The sequence below is a fragment of the Oncorhynchus tshawytscha genome, linkage group LG02 (genome assembly GCF_018296145.1).
Source record: "Oncorhynchus tshawytscha isolate Ot180627B linkage group LG02, Otsh_v2.0, whole genome shotgun sequence".
NCBI classification, from domain to species: domain Eukaryota; kingdom Metazoa; phylum Chordata; class Actinopteri; order Salmoniformes; family Salmonidae; genus Oncorhynchus; species Oncorhynchus tshawytscha.
In genome coordinates, this window is record NC_056430.1 from 66,336,339 (window position 1) to 66,355,766 (window position 19,428).

Below are 19,428 nucleotides of genomic sequence, written 5' to 3' on the forward strand. Positions count from 1 at the left end.
TAGCTTTCTTGGTCCATACACATTAAATATGCAGGAATATTCTTAGGTAGCTAAACCTATTGCCAATCTTTAATTAGGCATTTTAAAACACTTCTTTCTTTCCGTATTACAACAATCATTTAACCCGACTATCAACTGTCAATTTACGGATTCAATTGCGGCTGGTCAGATCAGCACACCTGTAAATAGCTAACTTTACTCCGCAAGTCAGATATTGGCTCGTTGCTGAAAAGGGTGCATGTTCAAAATGATAACCAGCTAACGTTAGCTTGCTACGTTGGCTATTAGCTCCTATCTGATATCTTAGCACCTTGTTTGTCTAGCCAGCTAGTTAGCATAGTAGCTAATATAGCTAGCTAGATAACACCACAGATGAAATGGTTAGTTATTGTAATATTTGCTAAAATAGCTATCTCCTTAACTTATTGCATGCATTTCGGGGCACGTCGACACAAGCCTTATTATTAGTGAATTAACTAAACTAATATTTGCAACAGGAGTTTGATTTTGGTCACTGTGTGTCAATGTATCCATTTCTCAATACTGCACCTTTCTGTTGGAGAATGAGCTAGTTTGCTGCGGCTGACTTTCCCAGCTAGACATTCCTCTGCATTGTGCAGTGCTCGTGGCTCAGGCAGTGAGTGATGGTTAGCATAGCAGCAGCTTTGCTATGTAGAAGGGACTATTGGCTAAGCCGATAGAGAAGGGCCGATAGTCGATAGACTAGAAAAGGCCAATATTGGTCCGATATATCGGCTCGGCTGATTATCAGTTATCGGTAGTTCTTTACTCTATTACCATGAGACTGGATTAGAGCTGTTAGTGTGAAACTGAATGACCAGTCTCATGACCTTTGACCCCAACTCAATACCCTCCATGACCTTCTGTGACCCCCAGAGTTTTGCCACAATGAAGGAATCCACAAGCCTGGTTTAAATCCCTTTAGTGTTTTACTTAACACCTTGTATGAGTTAAGACCTCATTTTGAGCACTAGTTCTAGCACTTGGATTTCAGGTTTGAGCTCACTGTTCACAACCAACATGTAACCTTTGCTGAAACCCTAAAAACATGTCTATCAGTGTTAGACGCTATCAATAGGTCTGAGAGTACTATTTTCATAGTCCTGTAGTTCTGTTGACTGCACAAAAATGTGTGTGTGTGTGTGTGTGTGCACGCATGCCTGTGTGTGTACCTTCCCTGCTTACCTCACTCCCTCTCTGTATGTAAATGTTAAAATCTTTTGTCTGTAATGTGTTTTTCGTTATGTTTCAGACCCCAGTAAGACTAGCTGTCTCCATTGGCGTCAGCTAATGGGGATCCTAATAAATCACATCTCTATCTCTCGCTCTACAGCGTGTTGACAAAGCCCTTGCACATCCGGTCCTCATGTGCACGCGGGTGTCCCTTAACCCAGAGCCTGGGTGCCATCTATTCCCAGAGGGAGAGGAAAAAGGAGAGGTGGAGGGCAGAGAGAGGGCAGAGTTAGACATGGACAGTGCTGTGGAGAGCAACCCAGGATCAGATGTCTCTGAAGGGGGGAGGAGTGGAGGAGACAAGGAGGATGGACTGGGAGGACTTTTCTTTCCTGGAGACAAGTTAGTTGTTAGTCTTTGTGTGGTGTTGAACATATGGTGTCTTTATAAGTGAACTCTCTTTATAAAAGAACTGTAGAGATTAGTCTTGTTCATGTACATGTAACTCATCTACCTCATGTGAAATATATCATTTGCAATCCTATAAAAAAATCTGCACTGTCAGAATTTGAATAGTCACCCTTATAATTGAAAAATGAATGTACAATTTGTCTTTTTTTCACTACGACACTTTAAACTTATTGAATGTTACTTCCTGAAAGTCTACTTCCTGTTTTTGCAGGTGCAGTCAGCTAAACCCATCGGTGACCTCTGACCTGTCGACGCGTTCCTCTGCCTCTCTGAACGAGGAGCAGTTTGAGGACTACGGAGAGGGAGAGGACGTGGACTACACTCCCAGCAGCCCCTGCCCCGAGGACGAGACGCGCACCAACGGCTACTCTGACCTGGGCTCCTCTGTACCCTCCAGGTAAGAGGAGACCCTGACACACTAATACACATACACACTATTACATAGAGTATCATTACAACATCCACATAAAATTGGGGAACACCATATGCCACGAGAAATACAAACGTATACACGATCAAAACTGTGTGAAATGATATAAGACAGAAACACAAACACGAAGATGATTCATTACCTGTCAAATATCATGTGACCCAGAAAGGCCAACTGATCAACTAGAGAAATCTGCATAACACTGTGCAACGAAAAGATGACAAGTGCATGCACAGCATCACCCAACCCAGAATACAAACACACAGAGCTAAGAGTTTGAACGATTTCAGATCCAAGTGGTGATGACTTACTGAACCCCACTGAGCATAATGTTATATTTTCACAAAACACCCCCTGTCAAGTCTCATACCCCCTGTCCTGTAAGTCTGTGACCCTCTTAATCCCCTAGTATGTGTGTGTGTGTGTGTGTGTGTGTGTGTGTGTGTGTGTGTGTGTGTGTGTGTGCCTACTTCAGGCTGCTTCTCTATTCTCTCAGAGCCTCACTTACCAAACTCATTAGTTTTTACTCTTGACTGGAACTGAGTGTGATGGTGTCCCAATGTACCCTATTACCTACATATTGCACTACTTTTGAACAGAGATCTATTGGCCCTGGTCAAAAGTAGTGCACTATAAAGGGAATAGGGTGCCATTGGAGACGTTGCCTATATGGCCCCCAGGGCCTCTCTTGATTAAAATTCATCTATAGAAGGAGGATTTACTCCCAACACTATTCAGCTTCCTTGGTCCTGCTCCGAATATCAAGTACCTAAACTCATTACTATGGACTTATTTTTGTCCTACTTCTGAGTTTAGAATAGAGCTTTATGATATTTGTAGATGGTTGTGTACGTTTCCATGGTAAATAGTGTGTTATGTGAACTACATGTTAACGTGTAAGACAGCTGTGTGTGTGTGTGTGTGTGTGGGTGTTTGTACGTGCAAGTAATGTGTTTGTGTGTCTACTGTATTTGTATTTATGATGATCCTAGTAGTTCCTGCCATGGCAGGAGCTACTCTTCCTGGGGTCCAGCAAAATTAAGGCAGTTGTATACAATTAACATTTACATTACATTTCACAACAGATTTCATAACACATGAAGCGTATTCCCTCAGGCCACTACTCTACTACCACATATTTACAACACAAAATCCATGTGTATGTTTGTGTATAGTGCATTTGTTATCATATGTGTTTGTGTATGTGTGTGCCTGTATCTGTTTATTAAATCTGATTTTACTGTGTGTGTGTGTGTGTGTGTGTGTGTGTGTGTGTGTGTGTGTGTGTGTGTGTGTGTGTGTGTGTGTGTGTGTGTGTGTGTGTGTGTGTGTGTGTGTGTGTGTGTGTGTGTGTGTGTGTGTATTCTGTCTCTAACGCTTTGTCTTCACCTGTGGGTGTAGTGCTGGCCAGAGCCCCAGGAAGACACGCCACCTGTACAACAATGAGATGATGGACGTGTACTGTTCCCAGTGCTGTAAGAAGGTCAACCTACTCAACGACCTGGAGGCCAGGCTGAAGAACCTCAAAGCCAACAGGTAACACAGGACAGGACACCCACAGACACCATTACACGTACGAGCCCAGAGCCCAGCTGAGTAGGTGGAACGGGCGCAGGATTTTGGTCATGTCAGATCACGTGGACGGTTAAACTCCTGGCTCTGAGAATGAGATGTGTTCTCACAGAAAATGAACCTGGTCATTATTTCAGGGAAGTGATACACTTCTATTGTCTACTATGTTTACCCTGACTGACTATTGTACTGTAGGTAAGATAGGTTAGATAATACTGTCAGAGTGACCTGCTGTTTATTTTGATGATGTCACCAAGAGCTTAAATGTCTTGAACCCGCCCACACACACACACACACACACACACACACACACACACACACACAACTTGTTACGTAAATCCCCAAATGTCAGAATGGGTCACCAACATTCATCGACCCACATCATCAGCGTGTGTACAGTGAGAATTGTAGGCGGTCTATTTTCAGACACGTTATCCTGTGTGATCTTTATGGATTGAATCACTTCCTCTGTAAACTAACGCACCCACACCTTCTTTGATGAACACACACTGACTGAAACACTCACATCTCACAGAGAACTTACTTATATAGACTTGCACTCTCTTGTACACAGACACACACACACACACACACACCCACCAAGACACGCACACACCTGCACTCCTACTATATGTAAGCTATAGCGGTAGTGGCCCTAGGCTGGAGAACTCGGTAATGAATGTAATGAAGTGGTGAGGACTCTGGAATCGTTTTGTCTTCCCTTCAACTACAGCTCTGTCTCTGCTGACTCTGCAGTTCTTCTGCCTGAAAAGGTTACTCTCTACTGAGATGAATACCTGGGCTAACAGCAAATTAGTCAGACCCCTACCTTTCGCAGGAGAGCAAGTAAAGAAAGGGGGAGTAGTAAAGGGAGGAGAGGGAGAGAGGATGGGGATGGGAGAGGGGGGATGGGAGAGGGGGAATGGGAGTGGGAGAGAGAAAGTGAGAAGGAAGAGAGAGAGGGAGAGAGGATGGGGATGGGAGAGGGAGAGAGAAAGTGAGAAGGAAGAGAGAGAGGGAGAGGAGGGAGGTGAGAGAACGTGAAATGATAAATAGGTGAATGGGCATGCAGAGGAGGAAAAAGCGACAAAGAGAGGGATTGTCAGAGAAGGATAAGTTAAAGCAAAGATGGATGATGCAGAGTCACTGCGAGTGAAGTGTTGCTGGCAGAGAGATGGAAGACTTGACAAGATCAATCCTTGAAGGAGGGACAGGAGGAGACAGAAGAAGATGCCCCGTCAGCATGCAGTCAGTCTGGGGAGATGCTTGAAATGGCATAAATGTGTGTGCGCACATGCATTTGTGTGTGCACAAGGTGTACTCTCACACCTGTGTGTGCGTGTGTGTGTGTGTGTGTGTGTGTGTGTGTGTGAGAGATATTTCTCTCTTTGATTTAATGGTGAAGCAGACACAAAGCTTTGAGACAGAACTATTGCTGAACCCACAAAACTACTGTTCCCAGCAGCACCCTCAGGGAACGTTATTTCATGAACATTGACATGCCCTTCATGCCATACTCTCTGGTTGTGTTTTAAATGGCACCCTTTTCCCTGTAGGGTTCTACTATTGACCAGGGCTTATAGGGCACTACTATTGACCAGGGCTTATAGGGCACTACTATTGACCAGGGCTTATAGGGCACTACTATTGACCAGGGCTTATTTATAGGGCACTACTATTGACCAGGGCTTATAGGGCACTACTATTGACCAGGGCTTATAGGGCACTACTATTGACCAGGGCTTATAGGGCACTACTATTGACCAGGGCTTATAGGGCACTACTATTGACCAGGGCTTATAGGGCACTACTATTGACCAGGGCTTATAGGGCACTACTATTGACCAGGGCTTATAGGGCACTACTATTGACCAGGGCTTATAGAGCACTACTATTGACCAGGGCTTATAGGGCACTACTATTGACCAGGGCTTATAGGGCACTACTATTGACCAGGGCTTATAGGGCACTACTATTGACCAGGGCTTATAGGGCACTACTATTGACCAGGGCTTATAGGGCACTACTATTGACCAGGGCTTATAGGGCACTACTATTGACCAGGGCTTATAGGGCTCTGGTCAATAGTAGTGCACTATATACTATAGGGAACATGGTGCTATTTGAAACACACACTCTCTTTCTCCTCTTGTGCAAAATAGTCATTAACAATACTACCTTAATACCAATCAAACAGCAATTAGCTTTACTATCTATAATTCACTGTTATAACTAATAGACTGAAGTCTCTAGACATATCCATGACTTCTGTCTGACAAGGATAAAGACTAACTGGGATGTTCTCTGACTCTTTTTCTCCAGCCCCAATAGGAAAATCTCCAGCACAGCCTTTGGCAGGTCGGTCACGTCTCCATATGTGTGTGTGTGTTTACTGTGTTTGTTTTTGCATGTTGGCCATTTCCTTATTGTTCCAGTCATGTGATCATCATGTCAGCCAGTGTATTTGACTGCTGTCTAGGTAATTCTTCCTAAGTAATATGGTAATGGTTTAGGTATACTGAACCTCTCTACCTCTTCTGTGTTCACTTTACTACTACAGTTACTACTGTGTACAGATCTTAATTTGACCAGTTTCTCACAGCAGGGAAATAAACCTGCAGCAATGGGAAATATGGGAAAATGAAGGAAATTGATCAACGGGGTGATCAAATGAAGATGCTTGTTTGTACACATTGAAGCAAGGGCACTTGTGTTCAACATACAAGTGTACCTGTATACAATGCATTGGAGGCATTATTATAGGTTGTTTTACAATACACATACAAACGACAACATCACACAAACATCAACTACATCACACCTGCCCAGACCCACATGCTGACTGACACCCCCATCTCAAGCGCCCGCATCACTCTCCGCCACATGGCCTCAATCGGCACCATCTTGTTCGTTTCTCTCTGTCGCCCACACACTTTCAACATTTAGATAACAAAGCATTTGACCTTTCCATTGTGTTAACAACGGAGGTTTGGTTGATTTCCAGTTTTTTTAAGTATTAGTTTTTTCAAGATGATTGACGAGAAAAGTATCGTCCCAACCCATTGGGTATCTCACTACACCCCCATTTGCCATGTCTTGAAATATGCAGACAGACGGCTTAAAAGCACATTTACATTGTAATATTTCTGACAGCCAACTTTCAACTCCGCCCATACCTTTCCAGAAGGCATGGATTATTGATTCATAGTTAGTTTTACACTTAAGACATACATGAATCTGCTGTTGTGCTGTAGAATTTTTGAATTCTGTCTCCTCTAATACAATTCTATACATTAGTTCATACTGGATTAAGCATACATTTTAGTTAATTGTAATTTTGTTAGTTAGGTTCCAACATTCCCTCCATATTGTGCCAATATCAGTTCTTGGTTCCAATAGTTTATTTTTTTCTAAGAAATTGTCAGTTATATAGGCTCTTTTCAAGGTTTTGTATAGCTTACCTATCATATAAATATCCTTTCATTGTGTTCAATGTACAGTGTCTAGGGTTTTGTCCTACTTCCCTCTAGACTGTGAATTAAACTGACAAAGAGAGATTGGCCTGCCAGCACTGATCTATGTGCATAGTGTTCTCCCCAACCTCTCTACTCTTTTCCTTTCTCTTGTCCGATAACTCTCTCCCTCTCTTCTACTCTCCTCTCTCTACTCTCTCCCTCTCTTCTACTCTCTCCCTTTCTTCTACTCTCTCCTCTCTCTACTCTCCCCCTCTCTTCTACTCTCTCCCTCTCTTCTACTCTTTCCCTCTCTACTCTCTCCCTCACTTCTACTCTCTCCCTCTCTTCTACTCCCTCCTCCCTCTACTCTCGCCCTCTCTTCTACTCTCGCCCTCTCTCTACTCTCTCCCTCTCTTCTACTCTCGCCCTCTCTACTCTCGCCCTCTCTTCTACTCTCGCCCTCTCTTCTACTCTCTCCCTCTCTTCTACTCTCGCCCTCTCTTCTACTCTCCCTCTCTTCTACTCTCTCCCTCTCCTACTCTCTCTACTCTCGCCCTCTCTTCTACTTTCGCCCTCTCTTCTACTCTCTCCCTCTCTTCTACTCTCTACCTCTCCTCTACTCTCCCTCTCTTCTACTCTCTCCCTCTCCTACTCTCTCTACTCTCGCCCTCTCTCTACTCTCTCCCTCTCTTCTACTCTCTCCCTCTCTTCTACTCTCGCCCTCTCTTCTACTCTCTACTCTTTCTCGTCTACTCTCTCCCTCTCTTCTACTCTCTCCCTCTCCTACTCTCTCTACTCTCGCCCTCTCTTCTACTCTCGCCCTCTCTTCTACTGTCTCCCTCTCTTCTACTCTCGCCCTCTCTTCTACTCTCTCCCTCTCCTACTCTCTCTACTCTCGCCCTCTCTCTACTCTCGCCCTCTCTTCTACTCTCTCCCTCTCTTCTACTCTCTCCCTCTCCTACTCTCTCTACTCTCGCCCTCTCTTCTACTCTCTCCCTCTCTTCTACTCTCTCCCTCTCCTACTCTCTCTACTCTCGCCCTCTCTTCTACTCTCGCCCTCTCTTCTACTCTCTCCCTCTCTTCTACTCTCGCCCTCTCTTCTACTCTCTCCCTCTCCTACTCTCTCTACTCTTGCCCTCTCTTCTACTCTCTCCCTCTCTTCTACTCTCGCCCTCTCTTCTACTCTCTCCCTCTCTCTACTCTCACCCTCTCTTCTACTCTCTCCCTCTCTCTACTCTCACCCTCTCTTCTACTCTCTCCCTCTCTCCCTCTCTTCTACTCTCTCCCTTCCCTACTCTCTACCTCACCTCCTCTCCTCCCTTACTCTTTCTCTCCCTTTCTCCTCCTCCTCTTATTGATGAATCGTCTCTGTAATGGAGGCTGGTGTGAAGCCATTCCATTAGTTAGAGTGGGGCTAGATGTGGTGGCAGTTTGAATGCCACTGTGTGTGTGAGTGTGCGCGTGTGCGTACATATGGGCATGCATGCCTGTGTGTCTTTGTAGTGTAATAGTGTGTGATGTGTGTGATGTGTGCATGTGTGTGTGATCAGCTCCCCCACTGGCACAGCCCTTTTGCTTATAGTCCCTTTTACATCCTATCCTGCAGCATTCTCTCTGCAGGAGTGGACACACACACACACACACACACACACACAGTGGCATTATGGTTCAGCAGTAAAGCTCAGATTGATGCCCTATAGGGTGAAGCTAAAAAAGGATAGCTCTAGGACTACCACAGTTGGGAGAGATTTGATTGTTTTTTTCTTCAAGTCTTGTATAACAGCCTCTTCCTCTCTCTTCCTCTCTCTCTGTCTGCAGGCAGCTCCTCCACACCAGTAACTTCAGCAGCAGCAACGGCAGCACAGAGGACCTGTTCCGAGACAGCATCGACTCCTGTGACATCGACATCACTGAGAAGGTACCGCAGAGATACGTTGTGTTCTGTTTAATTCTATGGAAGGGACTACCATTTATCGTGTCTGTCTCTATCTGTGACCGTTCCACTACCTGCACTCCATAATATTAAGGTGAAAATTGATGGGATACTGATTGTGAAATTGATTGCATTGGCTGCTACTGTCAAGAGGTGTTCTGCTGTGAATCGAGCTGAATGGCTCTGGCAGAGCTTGTTGCTGATTGTGCTGGCTGAAGTAAGGACATTGGATGAATGAATGATATAACAACATCTCTTACCTTCTCTCTCTCTCCCTCTCTCACCCCCCCTCTCTCTCTCTCTCCCTCTCTCACCCCCTCCCTTCTCTCTCTCTCCCTCTCTCACCCCCCTTCTCTCTCTCTCTCCCTCTCTCACCCCCTCCCTTCTCTCTCTCTCTCTCTCTCACCCCCTCCTCTCTCTCTCCCCCTCTCTCACCCCCTCCCTTCTCTCTCTCTCCCTCTCTCACCCCCTCCCTTCTCTCTCTCTCCCTCTCTCACCCCCTCCCTTCTCTTCTCTCTCTCCCTCTCTCTCCCACACACAGGTGAGTTACCTAGAGAAGAAGGTAGCAGAGTTGGAGAATGACACGCTGATGAACGGAGATCTCAAGTCCAAGCTGAAGCAGGAGAACACACAGCTGGTTCACAGGTAGGAGATTTACACACACACATGCATGCACATCCACCAACCCACGCACACACACACACACGTAGATACACACAAACACATACACACAAACACATGTACGAATGCACACACACACACACGTTCATTCTTAAATATATATATATATATATGTGTGTGTGAGCTTTTTTTTTTTGCATATCTCATTTATGCTAATGTTTCTGTATGTGTGTGTGTGCATACGTGTGTGTGTCACTCACAGGGTCCACGAGTTGGAGGAGCAGTTAAAGGACCAGGAGGCGCAGGCAGAGCAGAACACAGAGGAGGAGCAGAGACGACACCGTGAGGCCTACAGCAAGATGGAGAGAGACAAGAACACTGAGCTAGAGCTGCTACACAACCGGTAACACACACACAAACACACTTACTTCAATCATTTATACACTGCATCGTAGATAGTCATATTTACATGTATGCGTGTACACAAAGGTGCTATCTATAACTTAAAAGGGTTCTTTGGCTGTCACCATAGCAGAACCCTTTGGGTTCCATGTAGAATCATTTCCACAGAGGGTTCTACATTGAACCCAAAAGTGTTCTACCTGGAATCAAAAAGGGTTCTCCTATGGGGACATCCTAAGAACCCTTTCTTCTAAGAGTGTAGTCCATAGCGCTAGGTAGATACCATAGATTAGGCCTTGAGCTAGATACTGAATCCAGACCTTGAGGTCTGCTGTACTGCTAATGTCCATTTCTCTTTGTTAGTGGCCTTGTTGTGAATAACCCGGACATACAGTATATTAAACATGGATGAATTATCATAATGTGTTTCCTCTTCTTCCCCTACAGAGTCCAACAGCTAGAGGAGGAGAACGGGGATATATCGGTGAACATGTGCAGACTGAAGTCTCAGACAGAGAAACTGGACGAGGTAAGTGCGTGCTTGCTTACATATCATCCTCAGAGACACAGTAGGCTACGTTTAGTACAAACACACGCTCTCACTCATGCAACTCCAGTACTACGATCTCTACACAGACAGAGACCTCGATAACTGGTTACAAAACATCAACACCCTCCCATCAACAGCACGTAACCAATTGCCACAGTCACACACACACACGTTTGGAGGTGTGAAGGCTACAGCTGGGCTCATATCAACACCTCTATTTCTAGCCTGCCTGGTGAAAACATGCAAGGGAGTTGGCATTACTGGTCTGCATGATCAATTAATTGTGTGGTTGTGTGAACAGACAGTCACACTAACTAATTACTATACTATACACTTCAGGTTGCCTGACGACTCAAACTGAATTCTTTCGCTGCTCTGTCGTTCACCTCATACTTCAGTCTGAGACTGCCATCGCTGAAGTCATTTGTGGTTACATCAAAATGGGGGGCGTTGTACGAAACAAAGTCATCAGCGATTTGATTGTATCAAAGCCAATGACAAATTTTCAAACCTCCGCTTTACCGATGTTTATTCTGTCTCTAGCCCAACCCATTGGTTTTCGGAACCAATCACAGTGGCTAGAATGTTGTTCCGTTCTAAAAATCATTGGGGAGGGACTCATTGCGGAGAAGAAACATTTTTTATTTATTTCACCTTTATTTAACAATTTGTTTTAATTACTTTTTTTTTTTCATTAAAATTATAGTTAGTTTTAAGGTATGTGTCCTAATGCTTCTTCTTACAGGACTATTCACTGTGCATTATTAGACTGACTGTGTTCTTGCTTACCGCATACATCCTAACAACCCAATGCCTTATTCATACTGTGGGACCTTTATTGTGTGAACACCATGTGACTTTTATTTTGATGAGCTACTCTGGAAGGTTGGGGGCCGAGCCGAGGTTATTGGGTAATTGGGGTCAGTTTTGAGATTGAGTGACTCCACCCTCCCCAGCTTGTTGTATTATTTTGCCTCTCCCTAAGCTGTTGTACTTGGCTTACAGGGCCACCCCAAACTGCACTGTGCTGGCTTGGGGCTCTTCTATTCACATTGTCCGTCCCAGCACGGTTCCAGCAACTATAGTGGATGCGTAACCAGTTCAGCCCAGAACAGATTGCCTTGGCTTTGGTCTGTAAGGTGAATCAGGCATATGTTTGAAAAACGATCCGTGCTTCATTCTCTGTGCATCATCACATGTATTGGAATGTGTCTATACGTGTGTGTTGTCAGGAGAAGCAGCGTATGACAGACAAGCTGGAGGACACCAGTCTGAGGCTAAAGGATGAGCTGGACCTCTACAGGAAGATGATGGACAAGCTGAGGCAGAACAGACACGAGTTCCAGAAGGAGAGGGAGGCCATGCAAGAGGTGGGAGGAGGGATAGCACAGACACAGGGACACACACGCGCACGCACACACACACACTCACACACTCACACACACACACACACACACACACACACACACACACACACACACACACACACACGCACACACACACACACGCATGTACACACACTTATGCACACTTTTACATGTAGTGTGAAATGGAAGCTTATGATGCCTCTCCCACTCTTCTGAAATCTCTAGTAGCTGAATGTTTGTACAGAATACATTTTCACATAAACCAGCCTGCCCACTGCATCAGACTGGTCTACATGGCTATCCCAGGTACTCTTTATAACTACACAGTCTCCACGACAGCTACCGCATATCATCCCTGGTTGTCTCCCTCCTCCTGCAGCTGATTGAGGACCTTCGTCGGGAGCTGGAGCACCTGCAGCTGTTCAAACTGGAGACAGAGAAGCCTGGCCACGGCCGCAGCTCCTCCTCTGGGCTGACGGAGTTCAACGCCAAGACCAGAGAGATGGAGCTGGAGCACGAGGTCAAGAGACTCAAACAGGTGGGCTTGAGAGCTAGTGGCTAATGCTAACTCTGTATGAATGCATTGTTACTTCCTCTTTTGGGGTATTTGCTAGGATTTAATTGGGCAAGAGACTCAAACAGGTGGGGCTCAAAAACAATATTTTACACACGTTTCACCTCAATTCCACCTCTAAGTATACTGTATGTGTTTGTATATGCCACCACTATATGCTTTTGTGCGAGCTAACAGTGTTTCGTGTGATAGTCTAATGCTGGGAGTACACTCTCAACATAGAGAGTGGCATACACTAGTCATATCTACCTACAGTGCGTCTTATCTACTATAGGTTTGTCCTTTTCGACTTCTTAGATAGTGTGCCATTTCTAGGTGGTGAATACCAGTGATATCTGTTGGTCAAGGGCAATGAAATGATATTGTTAATGTTCCCCATCCTTGTTACGAGCATCGGACCTGTATAACCATGAGATAAGAGATCAAGATGAAAGTGTTTCAAAGATGTCCTCTCAGACAAGGCAGAGGCTCTAATTCTGAGACATGCAGTGTTGCGGTATCTTCATGTGTAAAGATTTGATATTCTACTGTAGGCTTCTTTCTTGCCTTCGGTCAGTACACTCTGTCAAACTGACAGTAACGCTAGGAGAGTAATCACAGTGCCTCGCCTTGCCTGCAGCTTTCATCTGGATCTGTCTTGCTCTCTATCTCTCTCTCTTTTTTTCTCTCTCACACTTGCCTGGTTGCCGTCTCTGCTCAGCTGTTACATTTGGCAAATGACAGGAGTGGAATGTTAGCTAAAAAGTCTGGTACCCAGACTACACAGACACACAGACAAGTAAACCATTTTCTGCAGTCACAGGCTTTGATTCAAAGTTTAAACTACAAGGCTGGAAGAGAAACATCTCTAATTGGTGTCAGGCAGATATGCGATACCCTTTTTGTCTTTTCTCAACACTTTTAGATCAAATGGTGCTTATCTGAAAACTCCTTATTTAAAACACTCATAGGTTACCTTTTCAAATCGGTTATTTTATTAATGGCACTTTCGTATTTGAGAAAGGGTTCAAAAGAGAATGCAGATCAGCTAGCTGATGTGATAGTATTCCAAACAGGGATGAATGAGTCTCTTCCCTCTCATGTCTCCCTGTGCTCCTCTTTGCTCCTCCTCTGTGTGTCCAGCGGTTTGTCTCGCAGGATTTTCCTCTGACCTCTGACCTCCGCCACCTCGTAGTATCCGCTGGGGCACGCCTCCGTCACGGTCAGACGGTAAACAAACCCACTGTTGTTTCTTGTGAGCTTTAACCTTTGACCCCTCCCATTAACCACAGCATAATCATCACCATACAGCGCCTATAGAGCTTCACCCCCTGTCGACACAGGGCGCAGTTTGTGCCATAACACTGTGATAAACATAATAACCCGTGTCCTGTCCTGTAGGTGTTACTGTAGATGTGGTGTGCTGTGTCGGCTGCTGTTGAAATCGAGAGATGGTTTGTCATGGGTGTATTTGTGTGAGGCTTCAGTAGTCTAATCTAACAGGCCTTGCCTACTGACACAGTGTGGATGAAGTGGGGCATTGGAGAATTGAGATGAATCTCATCAAGCTGTGGACTCCCTCTAAACCCATCGCTTCAGTCTGTCAAATCAAGCTATGATACTCATCTCTCTCTCTCTCTCTCTCTCTCTCTCTCTCTCTCTCTCTCTCTCTCTCTCTCTCACTCTCTCACTCTCTCACTCTCTCACTCTCTCACTCTACCTCTACTTCCCCCTCCCTCTTCTCTTTCCCAAACTCCCACCCTCCCTCTATGTCCCTCCCCCTCTCCTTCACTCCCCCCTCCACCCAACAGGAGAACCTGAAATTGAGAGAACAGAACGACGACCTGAATGGTCAGATCCTCAGTCTGAGTCTGTATGAGGCCAAGAACCTGTTTGCCACCCAGACCAAGGCCCAGTCGCTGGCTGCTGAGATAGACAACGCCTCACGTGACGACGTGAGTTTTTCATTCATAATGCTAATCATTTGATGATTTGATCATTTCGGAGTAACCCTGCAAGAGTAACCCTAATGATTAAGGTCACGCATGGAATTTAGACAGTAGGCATGTATGTGATGAGTAACCTTGCCTAAGACCTTAAGAGTTTCATTCTGCATGACATCAGGGTTAGCTGGTATAACCAGATAATGGCACCTCCATATCTAACGGTAACATCACATTGCTTTGATATTTCTCCACAGTTGATGGAGGCCCTCAAGGAGCAGGAGGAGATCAACTTCCGCCTGCGGCAGTACATGGACAAGATCATTTTGTCTATCCTGGACCACAACCCCTCCATATTGGAGATCAAGACCAACTAGAACCCCCCTACTAGAAACCCACTACTAGAACCCCCACCGGGAATGGGGAATTTGAAAGGGAAAGGAAGACTAGCCACGCTGGGGCCTGGGACAGCTAGACATCATTGCCCCCTGCTGCCCCAGTAGTGGAACTGTGAACTTGGGTGTATTCATTAGGCACAAAACAGAAGAAAACAGACTGAAACTGGGAGGTACTACCGGGACTTGCTCAATTAGAAACACTTGTTTTTGTGTTCTGTTGCAAAACATTTTGCTACGGTCTGGCCTAATGAATACGGCCCTGTTTTCTCTCAGCGACTGGAGCTCTAGTGGATTTTCTGTGTTGACTACTAAAGGGAGTTTTGGTACTTCACCGTCGTACTTCTGTTCTATTCTGGGACTCATCAACAGATGTTGGTATCTCCCTCATAGTCCTTCATGCACTTTCTTCTATGTTCTCTATTGTTTCCTCACAGCCTCATCTTTAGTCTAAAACACAATCGAGATGAATTATTACTGGGGAAAATAATTATACTGGGCAGGTGCTTTGAATATGTAGGGCATTACTGGTTGTTGAACACTGGATATATGTACTCTAGTGGTGTATGTAGAAACAATGTGAACAAAAACCTATTCACCTGCAACAGCGTGTGTTGTAGCCATTGGGGAATAAAGGAACAGAGAGAGGCTGGCAGATAGCCACACAGAGATCTTTAGCTTCCAGACAACCCTATCCCCACTGTTTCCTTAAAGTGGATCTGTGTTTGGTCGCTGAAGACCGGTATGTGGGTAGAGGCACGTTGATGAAGAAAGCAAAGCAGCACGTGTTTCTGTGTGTAAGAAGAGTGACAGAAAGAGATGAAAGGAGGGAAAGAAGGAGCGAGAAAGTGTTGTACAAGCATCTCCATGTCAAAAGGTGTTGGCATTGACCGAAGAAGATATCAGTCATGTGAAGTGATAATGAGAGGCAGCAGAACTTGGTGTGATGGAATGCTTTCAGGAGGATGGAATGGCTTAGTGAAGTCAAAGAAGGAACAGATGAAGTGTATCGGTCAGTACAGTACAGGGGAAGAGAAGAGAAGAATGCCTTCCTAGGGAACTCTGAGATGACAGTACAGTATGATCTGTGTAGAGTAATACTGTATGATAAATCCATATTGTAAATTCTTAACTCACACAGTGAGTTGTTAATTGGCTGGTTAAGAATTTCAAGATGCCAATTCCTCTTAATCATGGGTTCCCATTCATTATTTTCTACTCAGACATTCTGTAGTAAGTCTGTCTAAATAAGTTGGTTAGACCCGGGATATCTGCTATGAAGGATGTCCCATTGCATTAAGCTGCTATAGCTACCCACACAAAAAACTATAGTATACTATGGAATAAATACTATAGTATTCACTGTAGTGTTTTTGCAGACTTTTTTTCTGACTTACGGAGTCCGCAAAAACACTGCAGTGAATACTGTAGCATTTATTGTAGTATTTACTGTAGTATACTGTATTATACTGTAGTATTTACAGTTAACTAAAGTATAAATACTGTAATAATAGAAAACTGTAGTGTATACTATAGTAATAATGTATTGTTTTTTGCGGTTTGTAGTATTTACTGTAGTGTTTTTGCAGACATTACTGTAGTATTTACTACAGTGTTTTTGTTTTATTATCTTTGACATAGAAATGGAGGCTTTCTCCTTCAGGAAAGCTACTGGAGAAATACCAAAAGAGCACATTTTCCATAACCTGTAGGTAGGACTGGGGTCTAAACAGATTGTTCAGTGCTTCTGCTCTTTTCTATAACCTGTAGAGAACACACTATATGGTCTATACTTGACATGTAGGTTTCTCACTTAAGGGTGGCACAAATTGCGACATGGGGGAGGGGAATGGGCAGGTTATATGCAAGTAAGATACTGTAGTATTTACGACAGTGCTTTTTTATGGCTAACACTACAAAATTTACTATAGCACCTACAGTATACTATAACATTATATAGTACTACTGTTCACATGATCGAGGGATACTACAGTGTGTAGTATAGTACAGTTTACTATAGAATTCTATAGTAAGTACTTTAGTATAATATAGTGTTTTTTTTATGTGGGTATTAGCCTATATGCTTTATATTTCTGTGTCGGACACTGCCACTCCACTCTCCCTATATCCACACTGAACTAGAGACAAACCCTGCCAGCACACAGGGCTGTCAAGTCAACAGCATAACAATGTACAAGCACATGAATGTAACCCAATGGATGTGAATGTACAGAATGCTTAATGCATTCTGCATAGAGATAGATACAGTATTTATCTCTATGTTGTTCCACATCTCAATGTGTTTTATGAATTTCCTCTGGGTGTTAAGCCAGTGTGGCTCATTGAATCATCCCTATCATCTCTATATAAGATCCTGTAGTATACTGCGGTATATTCATCAGAAGTTCACTTACTGTAGACTAGAGTTTGGTACTAATAAGACTGGAATAGCAATCATACTGGAGTCTATACAGAGTATATGGGTAGTGTTTGCCCTTTGGCTAGTATACTGTAAATATCATGAATGTCTCACATAGCTAACATTCTCTCTGTTAAAACCTAATGGGTTTTTGTGTACAAATCTACATTTTGTTGACAGTTTTCAAATGTCATACAGTAGGCCTTTGCTGTACTACTGTATTCGAGAGGACGTTGATAGGCAAAGGGGATAATCTGCTGTAAATTAAATAGTTATAAACGTACATTTTGCTTCCTTGCACATAAATATGTTGTTTTTGCTTATTTTTGCATGTTCTCACATTTTCTGGTATTTGTGCCTTTAAAACAGTATATAGCTATGTTGTTTAGACAACGTAATAATGAATATTTTTACTGTTGCTTTAAAATCTGTGTCTGAACGATGTTCATGACTTGTAAATGTTGTACAGGATTTGTATTGTGCCACTCACCACACTTTTACTATTTTATACAGTTCTATCAGGAAATGGCCAGGTAATCAACTCTAGTTTATAAAACTGTTACAGCACAGGTTTATTTTTATTTATTTATTTTTGTACTTTTTACCCCTTTTTCTCCCCAATTGGTAGTTACAGTCTTGTCTCATTGCTGTAACTCCCGAACGGACTCGGGAGAGGCGAAGATCGAGAGCCAGTCCTCCGAAACATGACCCTGCCAAGCCGCACTGCTTCTTGACACACTGCTTGCTTAACCCGGAAGCCAGCCGCATCAATGTGTTGCAGGAAACACTGTACAACTGGCAACCAAAGTCAGTGTGTATGCCCCCGGCCCGCCACAGGAGTAGCTAGAGCGCGATGTGACAAGGACAACACGGCTGGCCATACCCTCCCCTAACCCAGACGAAGCTTGGCCAATTGTGTGCCACTTCATGGGTCACGTCTGGCTGCGACAGTCTGGGATGGAACCCGGGTCTGTAGTGATGCCTCAAGCATGCCTCAAGGTGCCTTAGACCGTTGCACCACTTGGGAGGCACAGCACAATGTTTTTTATTTAAAAACAGATGAGCGTTGGGGGAATATCTAGGTTGACACAGAAACAGAAAAAACTATCTATGAATGCAGTGTCCATTGCTTTTCAGGTTGCTTTGGTTTCTGTGTCCTTTCAAAGTATGTTGATAAGGTTTCCCCCTGTCTTCCTATACACTAAATAAACTGGTGAGCAATACTACTTTTCTCTATACCATACCAACCTGGCACTACAAGGTTTACTTCTACAACCTTGAAAGATTCACTTCACACATATTTAAATGAAATTGAGATAAATTGAGAAATGTCTTCAAATTGAGCTTTGACTTCGTCCTCATGTAGAAGCCCTCCTGTCGTTTGAGGAGTTGTTGATCATTGGCATCCCATTTCAGACAGTGCAACAGCCAATCACCTGTTGAGCACTGTCACAAAGTTTCACTTGCAACGTTTTTAAATAAACTCAAACGTTTCCCATTCGTTGGCTCCTAAATGCTTCCTAACACAATGAAAGATGTAGTCTCCTGTTCTTCAAGATATTGAGAGGTTGGGTTTTAAAGCGCACAAGGGGTGGCATTGTGGCAATAAGAATGGCTTGAGCTTGTGATATCTTGTTATTTTCTGTTACCTAGTTTCTGTCGTCCTATTTCTCTACCACGTACCACTGTTACGCATACATTGAAGCACTGTACTGCATGTGGCTGTAAGTAGGCTACTACTTATGATATGAGGTCTTATCTGCAATTGTGATGTACAAACAACTTTAAGCTGTAAATAAAGAGATTTGCCCTGGCATGATTACAACCTGATGAATGCTAATTTCAGAAATGAAAATGTCAACTTCTTACAGTATGATCAAAGGAATACTCTGTCCTGTTTTAGGAATAATAATGTTTGCTATTGATTCAGAAATGCAGTAAAACAGGGCTGCTACAATTGATCAAATGTGGGATTTCCTGTATAGCCATAACTCTCTAGCTGCAGTATGCCTGATGAGGAGCCTCTATCTATGCTGACGTAAATCTCAGTCCTGAGAAATGACTTGTGGGACCCAGAGAATTCTCAAAGAGATTGAAATGATATGGTTCAGTGTACTTCAACA

The 19,428-nt window shown here is 43.9% G+C and overlaps 1 protein-coding gene across 3 annotated transcripts in view; it reads left to right on the top strand.

Annotated features, from left to right (window-relative positions):
* The window catches only part of LOC112264351 (rab11 family-interacting protein 4A-like), a 93,936-nt gene extending 74,806 nt beyond the window's left edge, over window positions 1–19,130 (top strand). For 2 of the 3 annotated variants that reach the window (XM_042303185.1, XM_042303194.1), the window contains 13 exons: window positions 1,355–1,596; window positions 1,877–2,062; window positions 3,497–3,631; window positions 5,990–6,025; window positions 8,941–9,040; window positions 9,597–9,700; window positions 9,939–10,079; window positions 10,526–10,607; window positions 11,861–11,998; window positions 12,375–12,533; window positions 13,692–13,778; window positions 14,360–14,503; window positions 14,749–19,130. In XM_042303185.1, the coding sequence (XP_042159119.1) occupies window positions 1,355–1,596; window positions 1,877–2,062; window positions 3,497–3,631; window positions 5,990–6,025; window positions 8,941–9,040; window positions 9,597–9,700; window positions 9,939–10,079; window positions 10,526–10,607; window positions 11,861–11,998; window positions 12,375–12,533; window positions 13,692–13,778; window positions 14,360–14,503; window positions 14,749–14,868 (1,674 nt within the window). In that variant the 3' untranslated portion in view covers window positions 14,869–19,130. The remainder of the gene's footprint in view (window positions 1–1,354; window positions 1,597–1,876; window positions 2,063–3,496; window positions 3,632–5,989; window positions 6,026–8,940; window positions 9,041–9,596; window positions 9,701–9,938; window positions 10,080–10,525; window positions 10,608–11,860; window positions 11,999–12,374; window positions 12,534–13,691; window positions 13,779–14,359; window positions 14,504–14,748) is intronic. The other variant, XM_042303187.1, reaches the window with a different exon arrangement.
* Window positions 19,131–19,428: the final 298 nt, after the last annotated feature.